Below are 20,247 nucleotides of genomic sequence, written 5' to 3' on the forward strand. Positions count from 1 at the left end.
AGGTTCCATCCAACCGCCTCTCAAGCTTCTTTGATAACGTCCAGGTTTCTGAGCCATATAGTAGGATTGGTTCGACTGTGGCTTTGAATATTTCAAGTTTGAAGTCTCTACTTAGATTTGATGACCAGATCTTATGCATGTCATTACAGGCTGACCAGGCCATACCCTTTCTAGTTAGAAAATCTTTTCCAGATGATGATATGTATGACCCAAGATATTTATAATCAGAAACCATATTTAAAGGTGCACTGTTGAGAGTGTGGATGATGCAATCACTGTTGGACAGGCACTTGTTTATGTATTCAGTTTTGGTCTCATTAAGGTAAAGACCTACACAATTTGAGGCTTGTTCAAGAGATTGTAAAAGAGACTGGGCATTGGAGAGAGAATCACTGATAAGAGCGATGTCGTCAGCAAAGTCAGTGTCTGTCAAGTACTCAGCTGGGTGTCTGGAACTTCTTCTTGGTTTTATTTCAAAGCCCTTGCCAGAGATGGTATCAACTGACATACGTAGCACATAATCAACAACAATGATGAAAAGAAATGGGGCGAGTGTGTCTCCCTGCAGTATTCCGGCCTCGATCGAGAAAGATGATGTTTCTCCATCAGGGGTTAAGATGGTTGAAGACGTATCTGTGTAGAGGACCTTGATGGCAGAAATAATTTTGTCTGGTATCCCATAGAGCTTAAGGATTTCAAACATCTTGCACCTATCTACAGAATCGAACGCTTTAGAAAAGTCTACAAATACCATTGCAAGATCGCGATTAAATGCTTTTGATTCTTCAATAAGTCTGCGCAGGCATAGTATCTGGCTCAGCGTTGAGCGCCCATGTCTGAATCCATTTTGGTTCTTTCGGAGCAAAGGTTCAACAAAAAGGACAAGACGATTTAGGATCAGTTTGTTGTACAGTTTTGCAGCAATTGACATTAGAGATATGCCCCTGTAGTTGGTGACGAGGGACAAATCGCCTTTTTTGGGTATTGGAATGATTGAGACTGGTGCCAAATCTTTGGAGCGACAAAGGTGGAAAGTGTGTGGTTGCAGAGGTTAAGCAAAAGTGTGTGAAATCTATCATCCTTCCAAATCACAGCCGGAATGTTGTCGGGACCAAATGCTTTCGAGGCTTTTAGTTGCTTGGTGGCTGCTGTTAGTTCAAATATGGTAAAAGGGGAGGTGTCTGATATAGGCACACTTGGGAGAGTGGGGTTATCAGGGATTTTGGCATTCTTCCCAAGGAGGTTTTTAAAATGGGTTGACCAATTTTCTAAACGCTTCTTAGCTGATCCCCCTTTAATTCTAATTGATGACCCAGAATTTTTGCCTGATAGGTCTTTGATGGATTTCCAGGCGAGATGGTGTTTTTTACTAATGTGCTCTTTCGATAGTTTACTAATTTTGCCATTGATAAAGCCAATCCCAGTAGAGATTGAACTCAGAACATAAAATGGAAGGAATGCTGCAAAGCATTTTGTCCAATATGCAAATGATTCTGTCAGCTCAAATAGATGTTTGTATTGTAGTTATTCTCTATTTATACAGACAATTCAGAATTTGCAAGAATGCATATATAGTATACATTTAATGACTTGTAGACACACAGTATTTCAAAATGCAGCCATAATATGCTACAAAATATATTAAATGTTTTTATTAGTCAAAACTGTGTACTACTGTGTTAGCAGTGCCATGTGTTAAGGTCATCTCTACAAATTTTTTATAGAAATTATAGCCAGCACTTATTTTGTCACATTTCATATCTGAGATGACAAATGTAAACAAATAATGAGATTGAAGATGAGAAAAATAGGTAAATGAACCATATTTCAGGAGGTTTTGCTCCTTCATCAGCCATCTAACACATTAATCACAACTGAATTAATTGCTTAAATAGCCACTAAATACAGCAGTATGATGTTATTGGATATATCAATTTTACATGATAAACACATTCTTGGAAGCAGGCATGTAAATATTAAGGACTTGTAGGGATGCGGTATTTCGTTATGCAATCATAATATGCTACAAAGTATATTAAATGTTTTAATAAGTGTATACTGTGTACCACTGTGTTAGCAGTGCACTTAAATCATGTGCTAAGGTCATAGCTCCAAGTTCACCTTGACTGAAAAGACACATGATAAAAGACTGGGACAATCTCTTTTCTTTTAGATAACAGAGTGTGATTAGAGAAAGATTTTGTTGCTACTTCTAACATGTAACCACAGAGGCTCTCTCACTCATTCAATAACACTAACCATAAGGCTCAGTGACTGGTGAGAACTTATGGTTTGTGATATCATTCCAAAGAGCTGTGGTGATAAGAGTTGGAAAAGAACTAGAATTATATGATAAACATACTGTTCCATGACTTTGGTTAGTTCCTTTAAATCTTGGATTTCATCGTAAGTAGTTTTCTGATCAGGGTTGGCAAAATCTCCAAAGAAGAGGTTTCGAACATCACTGTCCTTCACTTTACCACTTTTTGAAAGGTGACCAAGAACCTTGTCAATGTTTACCTTGAAGTTGTTTTGACACGAGTCTTTGACAATGCTGAAGAACATTTCCCTGTAAAGAGAAAATTAGAATTCACAAAAAGTAAAATGGAACCAGCAGCATCGAAAAGTGGATATGGCATAAATTAGAATTGGCAGTAAAGAAATAAGAACACTCAAACTGTGACAATCTCATATTCCATTCAGTATAACCTGGACTACATTATCAAATGTGTCATTTTTTTAAGACGACGTGGTATGACATGAGGGAAATTTAGCTGCTATTTTCAAGAGGTTGAGAGTCCCATAAAGGTTCTCTCACTGGTAACATAGTGGACATTAATTAAAGTGGAGAGCTAGCAGAATATGTAGCATGCCAGGTAAAATACTTAGGGGCATTTCATCTGTCTTTACATTCTGAGTTAAAATTCCACCAAGGTTAATATTGTCAGTGTTATTTGCACTTTTGCATAATTTAGATGGTGTAGTACTATATTTTGTTTTTTAATGAATGACTTTTCTGGTAACTTTTCCACTTTAATGATTGGATGTTTACAAATTGTATCGTGACTGTTTTTTTTTTTTACTGCTACTGATCAGATGTTCTATACAGATATATATACATATATAAGGGATGGGTCTCTGAATTGAGACTTAGTTTCTTGCTTAGGAATGGCTGTGTGGTAAGTAGCTTGCTTACAAACCACATGATCCAGGTTCAGTCCTACTGCATGGCACCTTGGGCAAGTGTCTTCTACTATAGCTGACCAAAGCCTTGTGAGGGGATTTGGTAGACGGAAACTGAAAGAAGCCCATTAAATATATGTATATATATATATATATATATGCATGTGTATGTGTGTATATGTTTGTGTGTCTGTGTTTGTCCTCCCAACATTGCTTGACAACCAATGCTGGTGTGTTTACATCCCTGTAACTTAATAGTTCGGCAAAGAAACCAATAGAATAAGTACAAGGCTTACAAAGAATAAGTCCTGGGGTTGATTTGCTTGACTAAAGGTGGTGCTCCAGCATGGCCACAGTCAAATGACTGAATCAAGTAAAAGAATAAAAGAGTAAGTGATTTTTCATATCAGAGTTCCTTTAATATATTCTTAGTTTCTGTCAGGGTGTTGCTGAGTGTGTTACAAAACAACACATAGAAAAACACACACACACACACACACATATATATATATATATATATGTATATAAACAAAAGGTTGAATACAAAAATTGAGACACCAAATAAAGAACAATTTGAAAATTGCTTTTAAGCAAGAAACTTAGTCCCAAATCAGAGACCCTTTCTCTGTATGAAACAAGCTCTGATCACTGAAAGGAAAACAATTCTTTTATTCTTTTATTTGTTTCTGTCATTTGACTGCAGCCATACAGAGGCACCACCTTGAAGGGTTCCAGTTGAAGAAATCGACCCAGGACTTATTTTTTGTAAACCTAGTACTTATTCTATTGGTCTCTTTTGCCAAACTACTACGTCACAGGAATGTAAACACACCAACATTGGTTCTCAAGTGATGGTGGGGGAACAAACACTGACACAAAGGCACACACACATAAAAAAAAATACGCACACACACACACAATAGGCTTCTTTCAGTTTCCCTCTACCAAATCCACTCACAATGCTTTGGTTGGCAGCCATTCCTGTGCCTATCATGATATAATTTACGAACATCTAATGACTTCATCATCATCATCATCATCATCGTTTAATGTCCGCTTTCCGCGCTAGCATGGGTTGGACGGTTCGACCGGGGTCTGGGGAGCCAGGGGCTGCTCCAGGCTCCAGTCTGATCTGGCAGTGTTTCTACAGCTGGATGCCCTTCCTAACACCAACCACTCCACGAGTGTAGTGGGTGCTTTTTACGTGCCACCTGCACAGGTGCCAGAGGGGTCTGGCACCGGCCACGATCGATTGGTGCTTTTTATATCATTAAAGTGGAAAAAATTATCAGAAACGTCATTTTTATTCATTTCTTTTTTCATACACATATACATACACACATACACCTTGTGTGTGTGTGTGCGTGTGTGTGTGTGAGTGTGTGTATGAGGGCATATGCACTAGTGGTTAGTGTATTGCATTCACAAACATGAGATCATGAGTTCAGTTCCTGGACTGAGTAATGCATTCTTTTCTGTTCTGTTCTTCTCATGTTGCTCTATGATCATTTCAACATCTACCTAGCGAGTGGCCTACCAAGCACCTGAACAGGCAATGTAGATTTGATGGAGAGTGTGAGCTTATGAGCAGCACAAGCATTTTATCACTATAAACAAATCGTATAGGCAGGTTGTTCAGTAAGACACTGCAGAATCGTCTTTCTTGAATTGAAAACTACATGTATGTTTATGTGTATAGATATACGTATATACATATGTATGTACTTATGTATGTACATATGTGTGTATGTATGTATGTATGTATGTATGTACGTATGTTTGTGTGTGTGTGTATGTATGTATGTATGTATGTATGTATGTATGTATGTATGCCAGAAGGTCTTCAAATCTAACAGAGGCCTCGAAAGACATTTTAAGATCCCCAAAGATCAGAACTTAACTGTAGCTCTTGATGATCCAAATCGGGTATGCAATCTATGTGGGTGTCTTTTCAAAACATTGTCTGGTTTATATAATGAATATAATGAAATTATTGTATACAGTGCTCAGGTGCACCACAAGGTGTATGTGGTTTAAAAAGCCACATCAGATACCATGATGGTTCTAAGGTGTAGGTACAAGAAGTGGTCAAACTCTGCATAAGGAGGAGACAACCACCACCAATATGTATATGTATATAAATATATACATATGTGTGTGTGTGTGTATGTGTGTGTGTGTGTGTGTATGTGTGTGTGTGTGTGTGTGTGTGTGGCCAGTACTCCCTGACTGGCTCTTGTGCCAGTGGCACATAAAAAGCACCATCTGAATGTGATCAATGCCAGGCCCGCCTGACTGGCTCCCATGCCAGTGGCACGTAAAAAGCACCCACTACACTAGGAGTGGTTGGCATTAGGAAGGGTATCCAGCTGTAGAAACGTTGCCAGATCAGACTGGAGCCTGGTGCAGCCGCTGGCTCTACAGACCTCAGTCAAACCGTCCAATCCACGCCAGCATGGAAAACGGATGTTAAACGATGATGATGATGATGATAATGATGATGATGATATACATGTATGTATTTGTGTTAGTCTCCCAACCATGTGACAACAAGCGATGGTTTGTTTATGTCTCTGCAACTTAGTGATTCAGTAAAAAAGGTCAATAGAAGAAGTACTAGACTTTAAAAAAGGAACAGGTACTAGGATCAATTTGTTTGGGTAAAGTCTTCAAGGCATTTCCCTAGCATGGTCACAATCCAATGACTGAAACAAGTAAAAGATAAAAGAAACCATCTTAAAAAAGTAAGGACTCATTAAATAATGTAATCCTAGAAATACCCAGCCTGAGAAAAATAAAATAAAGAAGTACGATGAGGCTTGAGACTGGAATACATTTTATCATAGATATACTCAATCAGGACTGACCTAGGGTTACACAAGAACAAAATGACAACAACGCTGGAGTGGCTGTGTGGTAAGTAGCTTGCTTACCAACCACACGGTTCTGGGTTCAGTCCCACTGAGTGGCACCTTGGGCAAGTGTCTTCTACTATAGCCTTGGGCCAACCAAAGCCTTGTGAGTGGATTTGGTAGACAGAAACTGAAAGAAGCCCGTCGTATATATGTATATGCATATATATGCATGTGTGTGTGTGTTTGTGTGTCTGTGTTTGTCCCCCCAGCATCAACTGATGCTGGTGTGTTTATGACCCCGTAACTTAGTGGTTCGGCAAAAGACCGATAGAATAAGTACTAGGCTTACAAAGAATAAGTCCCGGGGTCGATTTGCTCGACTAAAGGCGGTGCTCCAGCATGGCCACAGTCAAATGACTGAAACAAGTAAAAGAGTAAAAGAGAGAGTAAATAGTAATGAAACATAAAAGAAATAAAAACTGTACTGACCGATCAGTGTCATCAATGAGACGATCATGGAATACTCTGTAGACTTCATGTACCCACAGACGGATTACCTTGTCTGTCTCAACCATGTTGATAGGAGGAACAAGCAGTACACCTTGGATGACCCGTGAGAAATCACGCAGATTAAATACATAATGGCTTTTGGACGGCGTTGGTAGGAAGGTGACGATAGCATTCTTGTACACCTCCATTGTCGCAGAAACCATAAGCTGGCAATATGAAGAAAAGTTGACAGATAATAAGAGTTCTTTTTTTCCTTATAGTTGCCCCACACTCTCACATTTTGTGGGACAAGTGTAGTACTTTGAATCAACCAGAGTATATTACTGGTACTTATTTAATCCAAACCTGCTGAAGTTAACTTTGTCTTTCGCCCTTTCAGGATTGATAGAATAAGTGACCAATCATATCACTGAGGATAATTCACATGACTACATCTCTCTTATGAAAGATGATTTGTACAATAATGTTTCTGAAAATTCCCCACCACAAATAGAGTAATTATGACAAAAAAGGAGAAGTGGGGGAAGGCAGAGGGAAAGAGGAAGATTTGCAGAGAGATACCATTTTTTTTTTTTTGAGGAGAGAAGTGTAGGAAGTGCAGCTGATTCCAGTATACCACTGATGCTTGTTATATTTCATCCAGAGACAGAGAAGGCGTACGTCGATCCCAACAAGACTTCACCATAGAGCAAGTATAGGTATGACTGTATTATTAAAAGGTTTACATTGCAACTACCTGGATTTGAGGTTTGATGCTATCATGTAGTGTCTTGGGTAAATATCTTCTACCACAGTTTTAGACTGAACAATACCTTTTGAGTGACAGAAACTACATGTGAGAAGAAAGTTAAGATGGCGAGCAGGCAAAAACGTTAGCACGGCGGGCGAAATGCTTAGCAGTATTTCGTCTGCCACTACATTCTGAGTTCAAATTCCGCTGAAGTCGACTTTGCCTTTCATCCTTTCGGGGTAGATTAAATAAGTACCAGTTATACACTGGGTTCGATGTAACCAACTTAATCCATTTGTCTGTCCTTGTTTGTCCTCTCTGTGTTTAGCCCCTTGTGGGTATTAAAGAAGTAGGTATTTCGTCTGCTGCTACGTCGACTTTGCCTTTCATCCTTTCGGGATCAATAAATTAAGTACCAGTTATGTGCTGGAGTCGATGTAATCAACTTAATCCCTTTGTCTGTCCTCCTTGTTTGTCCTCTCTATGTTTAGCCCCTTGTAGGCAATAAAGAAATACATAACTACATATGAGAAGAAACCCACCATATCACTATCATGGGCTCTTACCCTCAAAAACAACAGAAACCACCACCCCCATTTCCAGCAGGCTTAGATTGCTACTGTGGGTCTATTTGCAACTAAACTTTCTCCTAATATCATCAAAAAATGAAGCTTCTCAGCTGTAGTGAAAGTGATCCGTCGACAAGCTTGGGCAATAAAAACAAACCCAACAGTATTCAAAAAGGGCCCTGCTCTGATCATACAGGGAATGCATAGACTCTGTGAGCTGCAGTGCGGGCAATCTGTAGAGGAGAGTGGTAACTCTGAAAAAGAAAGGAAAATTACAGTGTAGAGAAGTCCCTTTCATTCATACCTCTCTAGTGTTGGTCATACAATAAAATGCATCCAACGCATGTAAAACGAGAGGTGATATGAAAAGTATCCAGCGCATGTTAAATGAACAAAGATCAGTGGTTTTTCACTGTTGCAGTGTGATGGAGGAGCACAATAAGAAGCAAGATGTTGTGAGATCCATACAACTGGTATGAGACAGTTTGGTACGTCTGTTTTGGCCCTGCCTATTTGCCATTGCTAATTCAACACTGACTTATTTGGAATCAGATGTTTTAATGCTTCTCTCATTCTCTCCCCACCTCTCTCTTTTTCTCTTTGTTTATGTGTGTAAGCATCTAGTTATGTTAGTATTCATGCATAATGTCCCTCTCCCTCACTCTATCTATATGTGTACATTTCTGTGTTTATGTGCATGTGTGTGTTTTTATGTGTTTGCCTCCCGTATCATAGAGTATGGTCACCAAAACAGGTTCAATATCCAGTGACCCATGCCAAATCATCAGCGTCCAAACAGCCATAACCAGTCATCTCATTCTGCCATACAACCTATAAACCTATAGCATCATGAATAAATGGAAGTATAATGAAAATAATATATATGTGTTTCTGCATATCAATGTAAATGCTAGTGGTATTGAAGTTCAAAGAAGAGGAGTAACTCTGGTTAACTTGGCTGTTCAATAAATAGAGGTTGATGAAATGAGTACCAGACTAAAAACTGGTACAGATATAATTGATTAAAACCCTTGAAGTTGGTGCATCTCAATGGTTGAGTCAAAGGAATGAATCAAAGCAAAAGGATAAATGGACAAAGTTAAATAATAAGACTTTTCTTTAGTCTTCTAAGGGTTTTAAATCAGGAAAGAAAATGTAGCACTTAAAACTCTTTTCGGGATCCCTTTGTTTAGTTGGAGGAATGAAAGAAGTTTTGTTCAGATCAGAGATTTAGCTCAAAAGTTTTCAACAGAGAAGTCTCCACTAGAAGCAACCAAGGATGGGCAGTTCCTGTGACTTACACAGGCTCTTCTCCAAAACTGGTGACATTGATACGGGTGAGGTTCCAAGACTGGCAGTGATGAGATCAGCAACTGCAGTGACTGCAGAGACAGCAACTGCAGCAGCAACAGTAATGGCAATAGTTGTGGTAGTGACAACATCAACACATCAACAATGACGAATGTTTATTTTGATAAGGCAGGAAGCCAATTCTATTAACATTATTTGATGATTTAGTTGATGTATATTGCAGAAACTTACTTCACCTCAAAAACATGGAAACTGAAGTTGATCACCATCAGTGATGAGTTTTTTGGGTTTTTTTGCACCCTTTTCAAACCTAGTCAGGCTCATGGGTCCGGTTTCCTGGTTTCTATGGCGTATGTGTTCTCCCCAGCTGGATGGGATGCCAGTCCATTGCAGTGTTACTCAAGAAACAGGAAGAAAGAGTGAAAGAAAGTTGAGGCAAAAGAGTACACCAGGGGTCGCCACCATCCCCTGCCAGAGCCTCATGCAGCTTTAGGTGTTTTCGCTCAATAAACACACACAACGCTTTGTCTGGGAATCGAAACCGCGATCCTCCAACCGCAAGTCCGCTGCCCTAACCACTAGGCCATTGTGCCTCCATCAGTTATGATTGCTTGAATATTAAGCAGTTACAGAAAAGGAAAAACAAAACTGCTTACCTTGCCCATCCGCATAAATGAAGACTCAAAACCTCGTCCAAAATGCCAATCTGAAATCATTCCAAATATTCTGCTCAGAGTACTGTCATCAAACTCAGTGATGGTTATGACATTTGTATGCCTTGTAAAACGATTTGTAATTGGCTGCCTGCCAGCACTAGGTGGAGCCATTGCTGACACAAACAACTACAATAAAGAAAAGCAATTATAATGATGATGAGAATTATGAAGACATCAACAGTGGTAGCAACCATTCTACTTTTATTATTATCATGAACATTTTTACCAATATAATGATAATCATATGCATTTTTACTAATATATGATAATCATATGCATTTCAGCAAGTAGGATGGTTTTTGTAGTGACATCAAAGTTTAAACAAAAGATTGACCCTTTAGTATTTAAGCCAGCTATGTCTGTCCCATATTGTATGTTTCAACTGGCCAGATTCAGCCTCTCACACCTACCTAACAGTGCCATTGTAAAAATAAACAATCACATCATCAAAATATTGAAACTGCAAGATAATACCTGATTGATTCAAAACGATGTGAATACAGAAGCATTACATTTGACAGAGTAACCTGAATGCTAAGTACTGCAGATGTTAACTGAACAGACACTGTGTGTAGCTTGTTGATAGTGAGATAAAATGTGGGGACGTTGCCTGCATTGACAACAGACATTGTATGTAGATGTCGACTGAACAGAGAAATACAGTGTGTAGATGATGAGGGGATAGGTAGACAGACTCATGTATAGGCTGTGTAGATATTGACTAAACAGGTACATATAGTGAGTAGATGTAGACATACAGACTTTTAAATATAGAAGTTGTTGACTAAATATATTAATATTGTGTGTAGATATAACAGATAGACACTGTCAAATTATAGGGTTACCATATTCTATTATATCAAAAATATTAACATCCATTCCATAGAGCAAGCCACCAGGACCTTTTTTTCAACTGAAAAACTGTTCCATCACCTGTGGTAACTGTGACAGTGAGAGAAAGAGAAAAAACAACTTTGTGAAAAAGCATTGGAAATACTAGCAGATCTACCCATCTATGATGAGGCATAAAATGAGGGAGGGAAGTCATAACAGCAGTATGTATTGATAAATATGTAAATGAACTTTATAGATTACTGGGTGATGTCTTAGAGAAATCACATTATCGTTAGTGATACAGCATTCTATTGCAGCTATGTGACATGTGTTTGCAACTAAGTGACATGTGATGATGATACACTCCTGAACTGAAATTTGCTCCCATCTTCTGTATCATAAGTGGTTATGTGGACCACACCAAATGAAAGCCAGAGCTTCCTTCGACCATTACATAAAAAGTATTAAGAAAAAATATTATTCAGATATACTTTTATTTTAGTTGTTTACACTATTTTATGCTTGTTTATACTCTTATACATTCAAAGTTCACAAATGTCCTTATTTAAGTTATGAATCATATTCCATTTGATAATATCAATATGGTTACAAAACTTCTTTGTGGACGATACTTTCTGTTTGGTCGACACTAATTTTCAAATTACTGTAGTCCATTGCTCTACTCATAGCAACATATAACTGGCCATGTGTAAACATCGGAATGAGTAAAAATACACCTACATGATCTAAAATCTGACCCTGTGCCTTGTTTGTTGTGAATGCACGAGCGGAATCTTTAGGGTTGCAAAATATCAAACTAAGTCTTACCTCTCACGGTTCTATGTGAATAATGTCTGAATGTTCTGGTACCATGGGTTATTTTGATTGACAAAATGGAGATATAAACAACAGCCACTTCATTTTGAATCCTGCTCAAGACTGACACAATTTCAATATCCACTAAATAATCACACACATTATATACTGACACACAATTTTCCCACTTTATCTTCATTATTAACTTGTCCTTGTGACCCCCTTTGTATCTACAATGGGGCCACTAACTATACTATGAAAATCCAGAGTTACTTGTGGTTGATGAATTTTTAATAAAAATGCAAAGGTGGTTTGTCAATTGATATCCACAAAATAATCATACTTTCTGATTTTTTAATGCTAAAAACCTTCCTTTGTAATCCCAAAAAATATCACAACCACCTGGTTCAGCTGTCTGGCTGTGAAGAGGAAGCAAATCTGCCCATCGTAGATGGGCAGATTTTGCTATCTTACTATAATGGGTATTACGTCCATCTGTCTGTCTAGGTGGCCATGAAGGGGAACAGACAAAGAGATAGACTGGACAGACAGACAGACAGACATAACACCCATTATAGTAAGAGAGCAAATCTGCCCATCCATGATAGGAAATAAAGGGATAGTATTGCAAATCAAAACTCACTGAAAACACATACTATAGGGGGTGGAAATCCAGAGTTAATTCTCGTTGCCAGAAATTTAGCAAAAAAATCAAAGGCGATATCATCATCATTATTATTATTATTATTACAAAACTCAATATCCACTAAATAATCATACTTTTCCACATTTTTTTTTTGCTAAAAACCTTCCTGATTACCTCTTTTATAATCTCAAAACACATCGTGACCATTGGTCCAGCCATTTGACTGTAAAGAGGGAACAAACAGATAGATGGACATAATGCCCATTATAGTAGAGAAAAATACTTACCACATCTTTGAGAAATATTTTTGATGTGTCCCGTTTGTCATACCAGTGACCATGATCAATCCACTGTCGCAAGAGTTCAATTGGTGGCTGTGCACCGTATACCTCCTTTGCTGGCATATTTAGGTCATCTACAAATATGATAAGCTTCTTCCCAACTGGTGGGCCATAGACACTCTTCCTCCGCCTAGAAATCACATTAAACACCACATCAACTCACACAGAACATGATGAATATGTAAAGTATTTTCAATAGCTTTGACTAGAATATTATCATTATGAAATGCTGATAATATTGGGTTGTCTGGAAAGTTCGTGCCGATTTATAGTAGCTTACCTTTCGACTTATTTTAGAACATGGTTGATTTCATAAAATAGAATTTGACTGCACCTATATTTAGAGCACAGTTTAAGCTATCTTTTCATGGAAGAAGGTTTATGTTCCTATAATATGTGTTAATTCTGTAACCCTTTAAAATGGAAGATAAGAAAGTTCATTTTCGGCACTTGATGCTTTGGGAACCAGACAAAAATTGCTGCAGCTTGGCTGGAATGTGTTACCCCACCCTCCATATTCACCAGATATTGCTCCACTTATTCAGGTCTCTGAAGAATAGTCTTAATGGTAAAAATTTCAATTCCTTGGATGATGTAAAAAGATACCTTGATGAATTCTTTGCCACAAAACCACCTCAATTCTGGGAAGAGGGTATTTTCAAGTTAAAGAAAAGATGGAGACACATTGTGCAACAAAATGGTTCATATTTAATTGATTAAAAATGTAATGGCAAGTATTTATTGACCTTTTTCTTTCCTTTAAAAATCGGCGCAAACTTTGTGGACAACCCAATAGTATTAAAGAAAGGAAGATTATCAAGTCAAGTGGGTACTATGTGTATTTAACATTTCAAGGCAAATACTAATTGGATGTCAAAAATGTGATATGCATTACCCATGAAATATTAAAGATTTGCTATGAACACAAAAGAGCAACAGATCCAATCATATATAAAGTAGGAGTAAAACAGATGGCATAATCAATTATAAAAGATTTCAGAAAAGAATACTTGATATTATAAGGAGTTTCGTTACATGGTTAGTAGTAAAATAGCTTTGGAATACGGGAGTAATTTGATAGCAAACAGTTGAATGTAATCTCAAAAGGTTGCAGTTCAAAAACATCAACATTCCCATGCTTCAAATGATGATGCAAATGACAACAACAGCAACAATGCCAAACACTAAAGTGGAATATGAAATGAAGTCATATTTAAGTTTGTGATGAAGTGGTGACATAGCAGAAGCCTTGTGATTGATTAGAAGACAATGAAAAAACGAAGCTGGTGTCACACGATGCTAACAATCAGACAAATTGTGATTGGAATTCACACACTGCGGCAGGTGACAAAAGTCATTCAATCAAGTCATTAATACATGCAAGGAAACAGTCTATACTTGTTCAAGTGAGGACAAAATGACATCGCTGTGCCAACTCATATTGACATGACAGTACTAATAACGCTGAAAGTAAATCCCACATGTTAAACTTAGACTAACTTAGATGTTATGGAGATGTACTTGCATAGCAAGTGACCTGATCTGAGATCGTGTGCTGGAACGAAAACAATTGCAGTGTGGAAGGTGTTTGTAAGCCATTTAAGAAACACACAAAAACCATTAGATTCACTTCAACATTTAAATTTAATTTGTCAAAATATTTTCGGGGCTTTGAGACCACGACCTGTTCACTGACAAAACTCCGTCAGCATTTGACAAATTAAATTCAAATATTGAAGTGAATCTAACGGTTTTTGTGTGTTTCTTAAATGGCTGATAAACACCTTCCATGCTGCAATTGTTGTTAACTTAGATGTGTTTGATCCAAAATTGTTCCAGGCCGTTTCTACCTTAACAGGTGAAGTCATTTTTCAGTCAAGTTTTGTTGTATCATAGTCCATTTAAGTAGTGAATTGTTATAGGTGGGACCAGTTTAACTCTGAAGACTATAGTATAGTATAACTTACACAACATTTAATTGCTTAGATAAAAATAAATTAACTTCTTATTTACATGTGACATCTCTTGAACATTACCGATTACTAATTTTGACACGAGGATTAAATTTCCAAAAGAAGAAATATAATTGCTAAATTTGACTTCATTATATTACTTGTACATATTTTATTAAACTTGGAGGAGTGGAAAGTGAAGTCAATCCCAAGTAGGATTTCAATGTTGAACATAAAGGGGTCTAAATAAAAACAAGAAGGAAATTAGTCAGGCTAAATAAACACTAGAATTTCTGCTACTTGAGAATTTTTAAGACAACACCTCTCTATATCTTACTGAGCACTGTTTATGTAAATACAAGATACTAACACTAAAGAGAAACACAGCTGGAGAACAGAAGACTTAAAATCCATTCTAGATGTAGAGTTAAAGATGAAATTGCAATATGAGAATAGACAGCAGTGCATCATCATTGCATACAGAGAGCATGTGTGACAACAAGGGTGGTGTAACAAGGGTGGTGTAACAACAGGACAGTGTAACAACACGTGTTTGTGAAATGGAAACAGAGTCACAGTAACAACAGAAGGAGAGTTAAAACAAAATGTGTGTGTGTGTGCGTGTGCGCACATGTTTGTATACTGTGCTTGTGTAGAACTGTCGAGCCAAGTGAGGTCATAGTTGTGGCCGATGCCGGTGTCAGAGCAATTCCGGTGTAGCAAAAAATTTGCAAAAATCCCACATTTTTGGAGTTTAGAGGGCTTCAGGGAGTAAATGCCCTTGATTGGTCACAGTAAAAATTTAGCATTTTCTAGTAATCAATTAGAGCAACATTTCAGCCCTCATATATACATATAAATATATACATACATATATACATACATACATATATATATATATATATATATATATATATATATATTAGCTGACATACCCAGTAATTCCCGGGAAAGCAGGGCTTATCCCTTGGTTCCATTTTCATAATTGTTTCACTCATCCAATAACAACAATACAAAGTATGTATCCCTTAAAACGGTTTTTGTGCATTTACAGAGAATACCGAATTGTCTTTCACAGGATCTTGTTTTTAGGAATTCCCTATAAGTTATGAATACCCAAATTGTGAAGTCAGTTATGTAATAAAATGCAATAGAGGACAATAAAACATTCGAACAGATAGAAGATACAAAGGCAGACAGGAGAAACAGCTATTTGAAGGACAGGGAAAAAAGGATGGGTCATTCATAGCCTTCTTTCTTCAGTTAAGTTACCAGATGTCATTACTGTTTTTGACATTTACACTTGAGACAGTTCGATCTGTAACTAAATTTTGTACAACTCTTTTACTCTATCTTTTAGTACCCCTCATACTTTCTTCCACTTTTCTTTTTCTTGCTCCCCCTCTCTCTCACATTTATTGGACTTCTCTTTCTATAACTCCCACGTTTCTTTCTCTCCCCTGTACCTTGCCCTTTGTCTTCGATTTTTTTCTAATCCTTCAATCCCACTGCCCCCTACCCCTCTCTCCTCCTTCCACATGACCGGTGTCCAGCCAGCCATGATCTTTCTTTCTTGGCCTGACTGCTGACCATCAACACCTCTTATGTCCATCTACTATGTTCCTGCCATTAGGCTTTCACTTCATACATGCCAGCTCAATCTGATTTGTTCTCAGTAGAAAGACACCTGTTGTAATATTCTTGTTGTTTGTATTTGTAATTGTGTACCATGTTCTCCGTTTTTTTGTCCCTGTTGATGTACATATTCACTAGTATTCTTACAAAAAATATACATATACATACATACATATATATATATATATACACACACACACACACATATACGTACATATATATATATATGCATTTGATTTTTTAATGTCTTTACCCCCATACTTTCGTGAGTTGAATTGAGCAAACACTATAAGAGAGAGATTTTCTTTAAGTATTAGAAATAGTTTTAAAAAAGTTTTTTTGGCTACTATTTCTAATGAGTTCAGTATGTGGCAAAGTAATTTATTTTACTAAGCCCTTTTATATAATGTAATAATTTGAATTCGCCTTAAATGGTCCCTTTGCATACTGAATACTTGGTGAAATTGATTAATAATTAATTAATTTTACCCTCAATTGTTGAAATATATATATATATATATATATATATATACATGTATACATATATATATATATACATACATATATATATATATACTTATACATACACACATAGATATATATGTACATACATATATATATGCATACATATATATCTCTCTCTATATAAACGGCAGTTTGTCTGTGTGTGTTTCTGTGTGTCTGTTTGGTTGTACCCTCACCCTGACCACGGCTTTCAACCGATTCTGATGAAACTTGACACACACATAGCCCAATGTCATAATTCAAAACTAACGCAGCGAAAATTTTGAAAAGTTCCCCCAGTTCTGAAAAAAATCGATAAATTCAACATGGGGTCGAGAATCAGAAACACAAACCACAGACTGTCTAGGGGACGCAACTCCACCTTTTTAACTCTCAAAAAAATTTACCATCATTTTTTTCCCATTTTTTTGCTATATTTTGGCTATAACTATCTAAAAATGCTTTATAGTTATTTCCCTTACAAACCCGAGCAATGCCGGGCGATACTGCTAGTACACATATATATACATACATATATATACACATATATACATACATACATACATACATATATATATACATACATATATACATACATACATCCTACTCTCTCTCCAACCGGTTAGCTTCTACTTCCTCTACAGCAAGACACCTGTTTCTGTCTTTCTGTCTCATGATAACTTTTCATAATCTGACTCAAGATCACCTCCTCCTATGCTGCCTACCCCTTGAAAGTTTTTTTAAAATTTTTTGTCTTGGAAGTACTTGGTGACCCTGTCCATACAGGTGCCACTTAAAAGCACCCAGTCTACACCGTAAAGTGGTTGGTGTTTGGAAATGCATCCAGCTGTAAAAACCTTGCCAAAACTGACCTCACCTGTGCTTGTACCACATAAAAAGCACTAAGTCCACTCCGCTGAGTGGTTGGTGTTAGGAAGGGCATCCAGCTGTAAAAATCCTGCCAAACAATCACAGAAGTCTGGTGCAGTTATCTGCCTGGCTGGCTCTTGTGAAACCATACCACCCATGCTAGCATGGAAGGCAGACATTAAACGATGATGATTATATATATATATATATATATATAGAGAGAGAGAGAGAGAGAGAAAGAAAGAGAGAGAGATTTAGATAGATATATAGATATACAGATATAGATATATATATGTATATATATGTTTCCCAACAAATCAAATTGAAAACTAAAAATTGCTTAGAAGAGGTTTAAAAGATAAAAAAATATATTTCACACACAAATAGACAAAAATAAGAATATATATATATATAAAAGTAAACATTCAAGACCAGCTGATAAAAATGTGAGATTCATATGTGAGCTACAATCACTTGGTGAAATTTGGTGAATTTGTAGGCAGGCTAAGGAAAATATCAGAGCTTGGTGCAGTAGCTCTGTTATTTCATACTTACTTCTTCTGATAAGACAGTTTAGCATATTCACTGGAAAAAAAGTGTAGAGTTATACACAGCAAAGTGATATTGCTGACAGCAGTTGTAGCATTGCCTTAGAGTGGAGAGATGCTGTCTGCAGGGCTGGTAAGGGTTGGACCAAAATAATAATAATGGTGGTAGATAGTTGTGCTAAGGAAATTTGGGAGTGAAAAAAAAAAGGGTTGAGGTGAGACAAAATGATGATCTTAATTACTGAAAGGCGAAAGAGAGAATGGGGAAATGAGTGATGGTGTAGTGAGTGAGCAAGTGAGTGAGTAAGGTAAGAGGAATGAGTGAATAATGGAGGTATTTGGAAATGTGTTGGCATAAAGGTGATAGGAGCAATGGAGAGAAAGAGTGAGGAAGGGAGAGAGAGGGAGAGATAGTAAGAGACAGGCAGACAGTGAAGGAGTGTGTGAAGGGTAAAATTTGGTTTAATGAATGAAAGGAAGATGAGAGAAGAGAGTGGGAGATGATGTGGTAAGTAAGGAGAAGTGAATGAATGAGAGACGGTGTGGTGATGGAAAGATGGAGTAAGAATGGGTGAGACATGATGTGAGCAATGAAGACTGTAAGAGGTAGAGTGTAAGTAAGACAAAGAGACTTTGAGAGAATAGAGAAAATAGATACAACCAATGTTCCCTCTAGTCTTTTGCTATAAGTGTGTACATAAATTTACCTGTGTGCAATTTCTATATTTCTTTGCATAGTATGTACACATCCATGTGAGTAAGTATCATTCAAATGCCATATGAACCACCTAAGTAAATGTTACACCATTTTGAACAGCATACTATTTATAATTTTAGTATGAAATTAAATGATTAATTTCCTCAGATAAAAAAAATTGAATTATATCTTGAAGACCAAGTGTACATCATTTTTTCCTTCGTGCTCTTGTTGCCGAGTATTCACACATGCACTCATGCACAGCTTAGAAGAAACATTGTATATGAGTGTAAGTTTGAGTGAGAGATGAAACAGGAGTATTGGTAGTAAGAAAAAAAGAGATGAGGAAGTGTTATAATATGAAGAAAGCTTGTGAGCATAGGAAGGTGTTTAACAGAGAGAGTGGAGTAATAGTCAGGGTAATTTAGAAATAAAATAGATGAGAGAGAGAGAGAGAGAGAGAGAGAGAGAGAGAGAGAGAGACAAAACAAACAACTGAGTAAAAGATGATCTGTATCTTCCAGTAAAATCTTCCCATTCTCTGTATCATCTGATCAAGATCAAGGATTAAGTTCATTATCAATGGAACAAGTGTAAGAGCCATTGATACTTACTAGATCACATTCGATACTCACCATATGCAGACCACAATCAGGGTTCGGACTAAATGGTGTGTGTGTGTGTGTGTGTGTGTGTGTGTGTGTATCTGTCTGTGTGGATGCACACACATCCATGAGCTACATAGCAGTAGTGGGTCAATTCACAGTTGTTACTACTGGCTCAGATGATACATCTGTTAGTACAGGATCACATGTAAGACTTGGATCAGATAATACAGCTGTTTGTCTTAAAAAAAACACAAAAGCAACAGGTTACAAATATATCATCTTGCTACAGAGGATCTAGATGTGTAAAGGAGATGAAACTAATTAATGAAACACTCAAAATCACATTTTATCTCACTCTACAAGTGTTCTAGCCAAAAACTAGACAAAAGTACCATCCTACCTGTCAAGTTGTGACATAATTATCTCTTGGGTTTGGTAAGCTGTTGTTCTAGCAGAGAAGTTCATACAGTTTGGAATGTATCTGTAAAATGAAAGTTATAATTCAAGCGGATGTATGTATGTATGTGCTCGATAGCATGTCTACAGGATAAGTGTGACTACATAAATACACACACACACACATACATATATAAACACACATTTACACATGCACACACACACACACACGCATGCACACACACACATGCATGCACACACACACACACACACATACAGACTCGATATTTTAACCTGCCATGAAATGTCCTGAAAAACAGACTGTTATTTTACTACACAATTACATATACAGGTGTGCATGTGTGTGTGTGTGTGTGTGTGTGTGCATATGTGCGTGTGTGTGTGTGTGGGAATGTGTTATATATATGTGTGATGGAAGATGTACACATATATTAGGTGTACATGAATGGCTTTTGAGGGCCATACAAGCTATGTAGAAAGACGCAGTAACTAAAAAATGATTTTA

General features: G+C 37.1%; 1 protein-coding gene across 2 annotated transcripts in view; it reads right to left on the bottom strand.

The window, feature by feature from the left end:
* Nucleotides 1-20,247, bottom strand: part of LOC115214188 (dynein heavy chain 3, axonemal-like) — a 257,372-nt gene that overhangs the window by 92,582 nt on the left and 144,543 nt on the right. Inside the window, exons 38-43 of one of the 2 annotated variants that reach the window (XM_036504718.1) lie at nucleotides 19,726-19,806; nucleotides 18,028-18,057; nucleotides 12,458-12,641; nucleotides 9,815-10,000; nucleotides 6,528-6,754; nucleotides 2,363-2,569 (exon numbers count right to left, since the gene is read on the bottom strand). In XM_036504718.1, the coding sequence (XP_036360611.1) occupies nucleotides 2,363-2,569; nucleotides 6,528-6,754; nucleotides 9,815-10,000; nucleotides 12,458-12,641; nucleotides 18,028-18,057; nucleotides 19,726-19,806 (915 nt within the window). The remainder of the gene's footprint in view (nucleotides 1-2,362; nucleotides 2,570-6,527; nucleotides 6,755-9,814; nucleotides 10,001-12,457; nucleotides 12,642-18,027; nucleotides 18,058-19,725; nucleotides 19,807-20,247) is intronic. The other variant, XM_029783288.2, reaches the window with a different exon arrangement.

The sequence above is a fragment of the Octopus sinensis genome, linkage group LG7, assembly GCF_006345805.1.
Source record: "Octopus sinensis linkage group LG7, ASM634580v1, whole genome shotgun sequence".
NCBI lineage: Eukaryota > Metazoa > Mollusca > Cephalopoda > Octopoda > Octopodidae > Octopus > Octopus sinensis.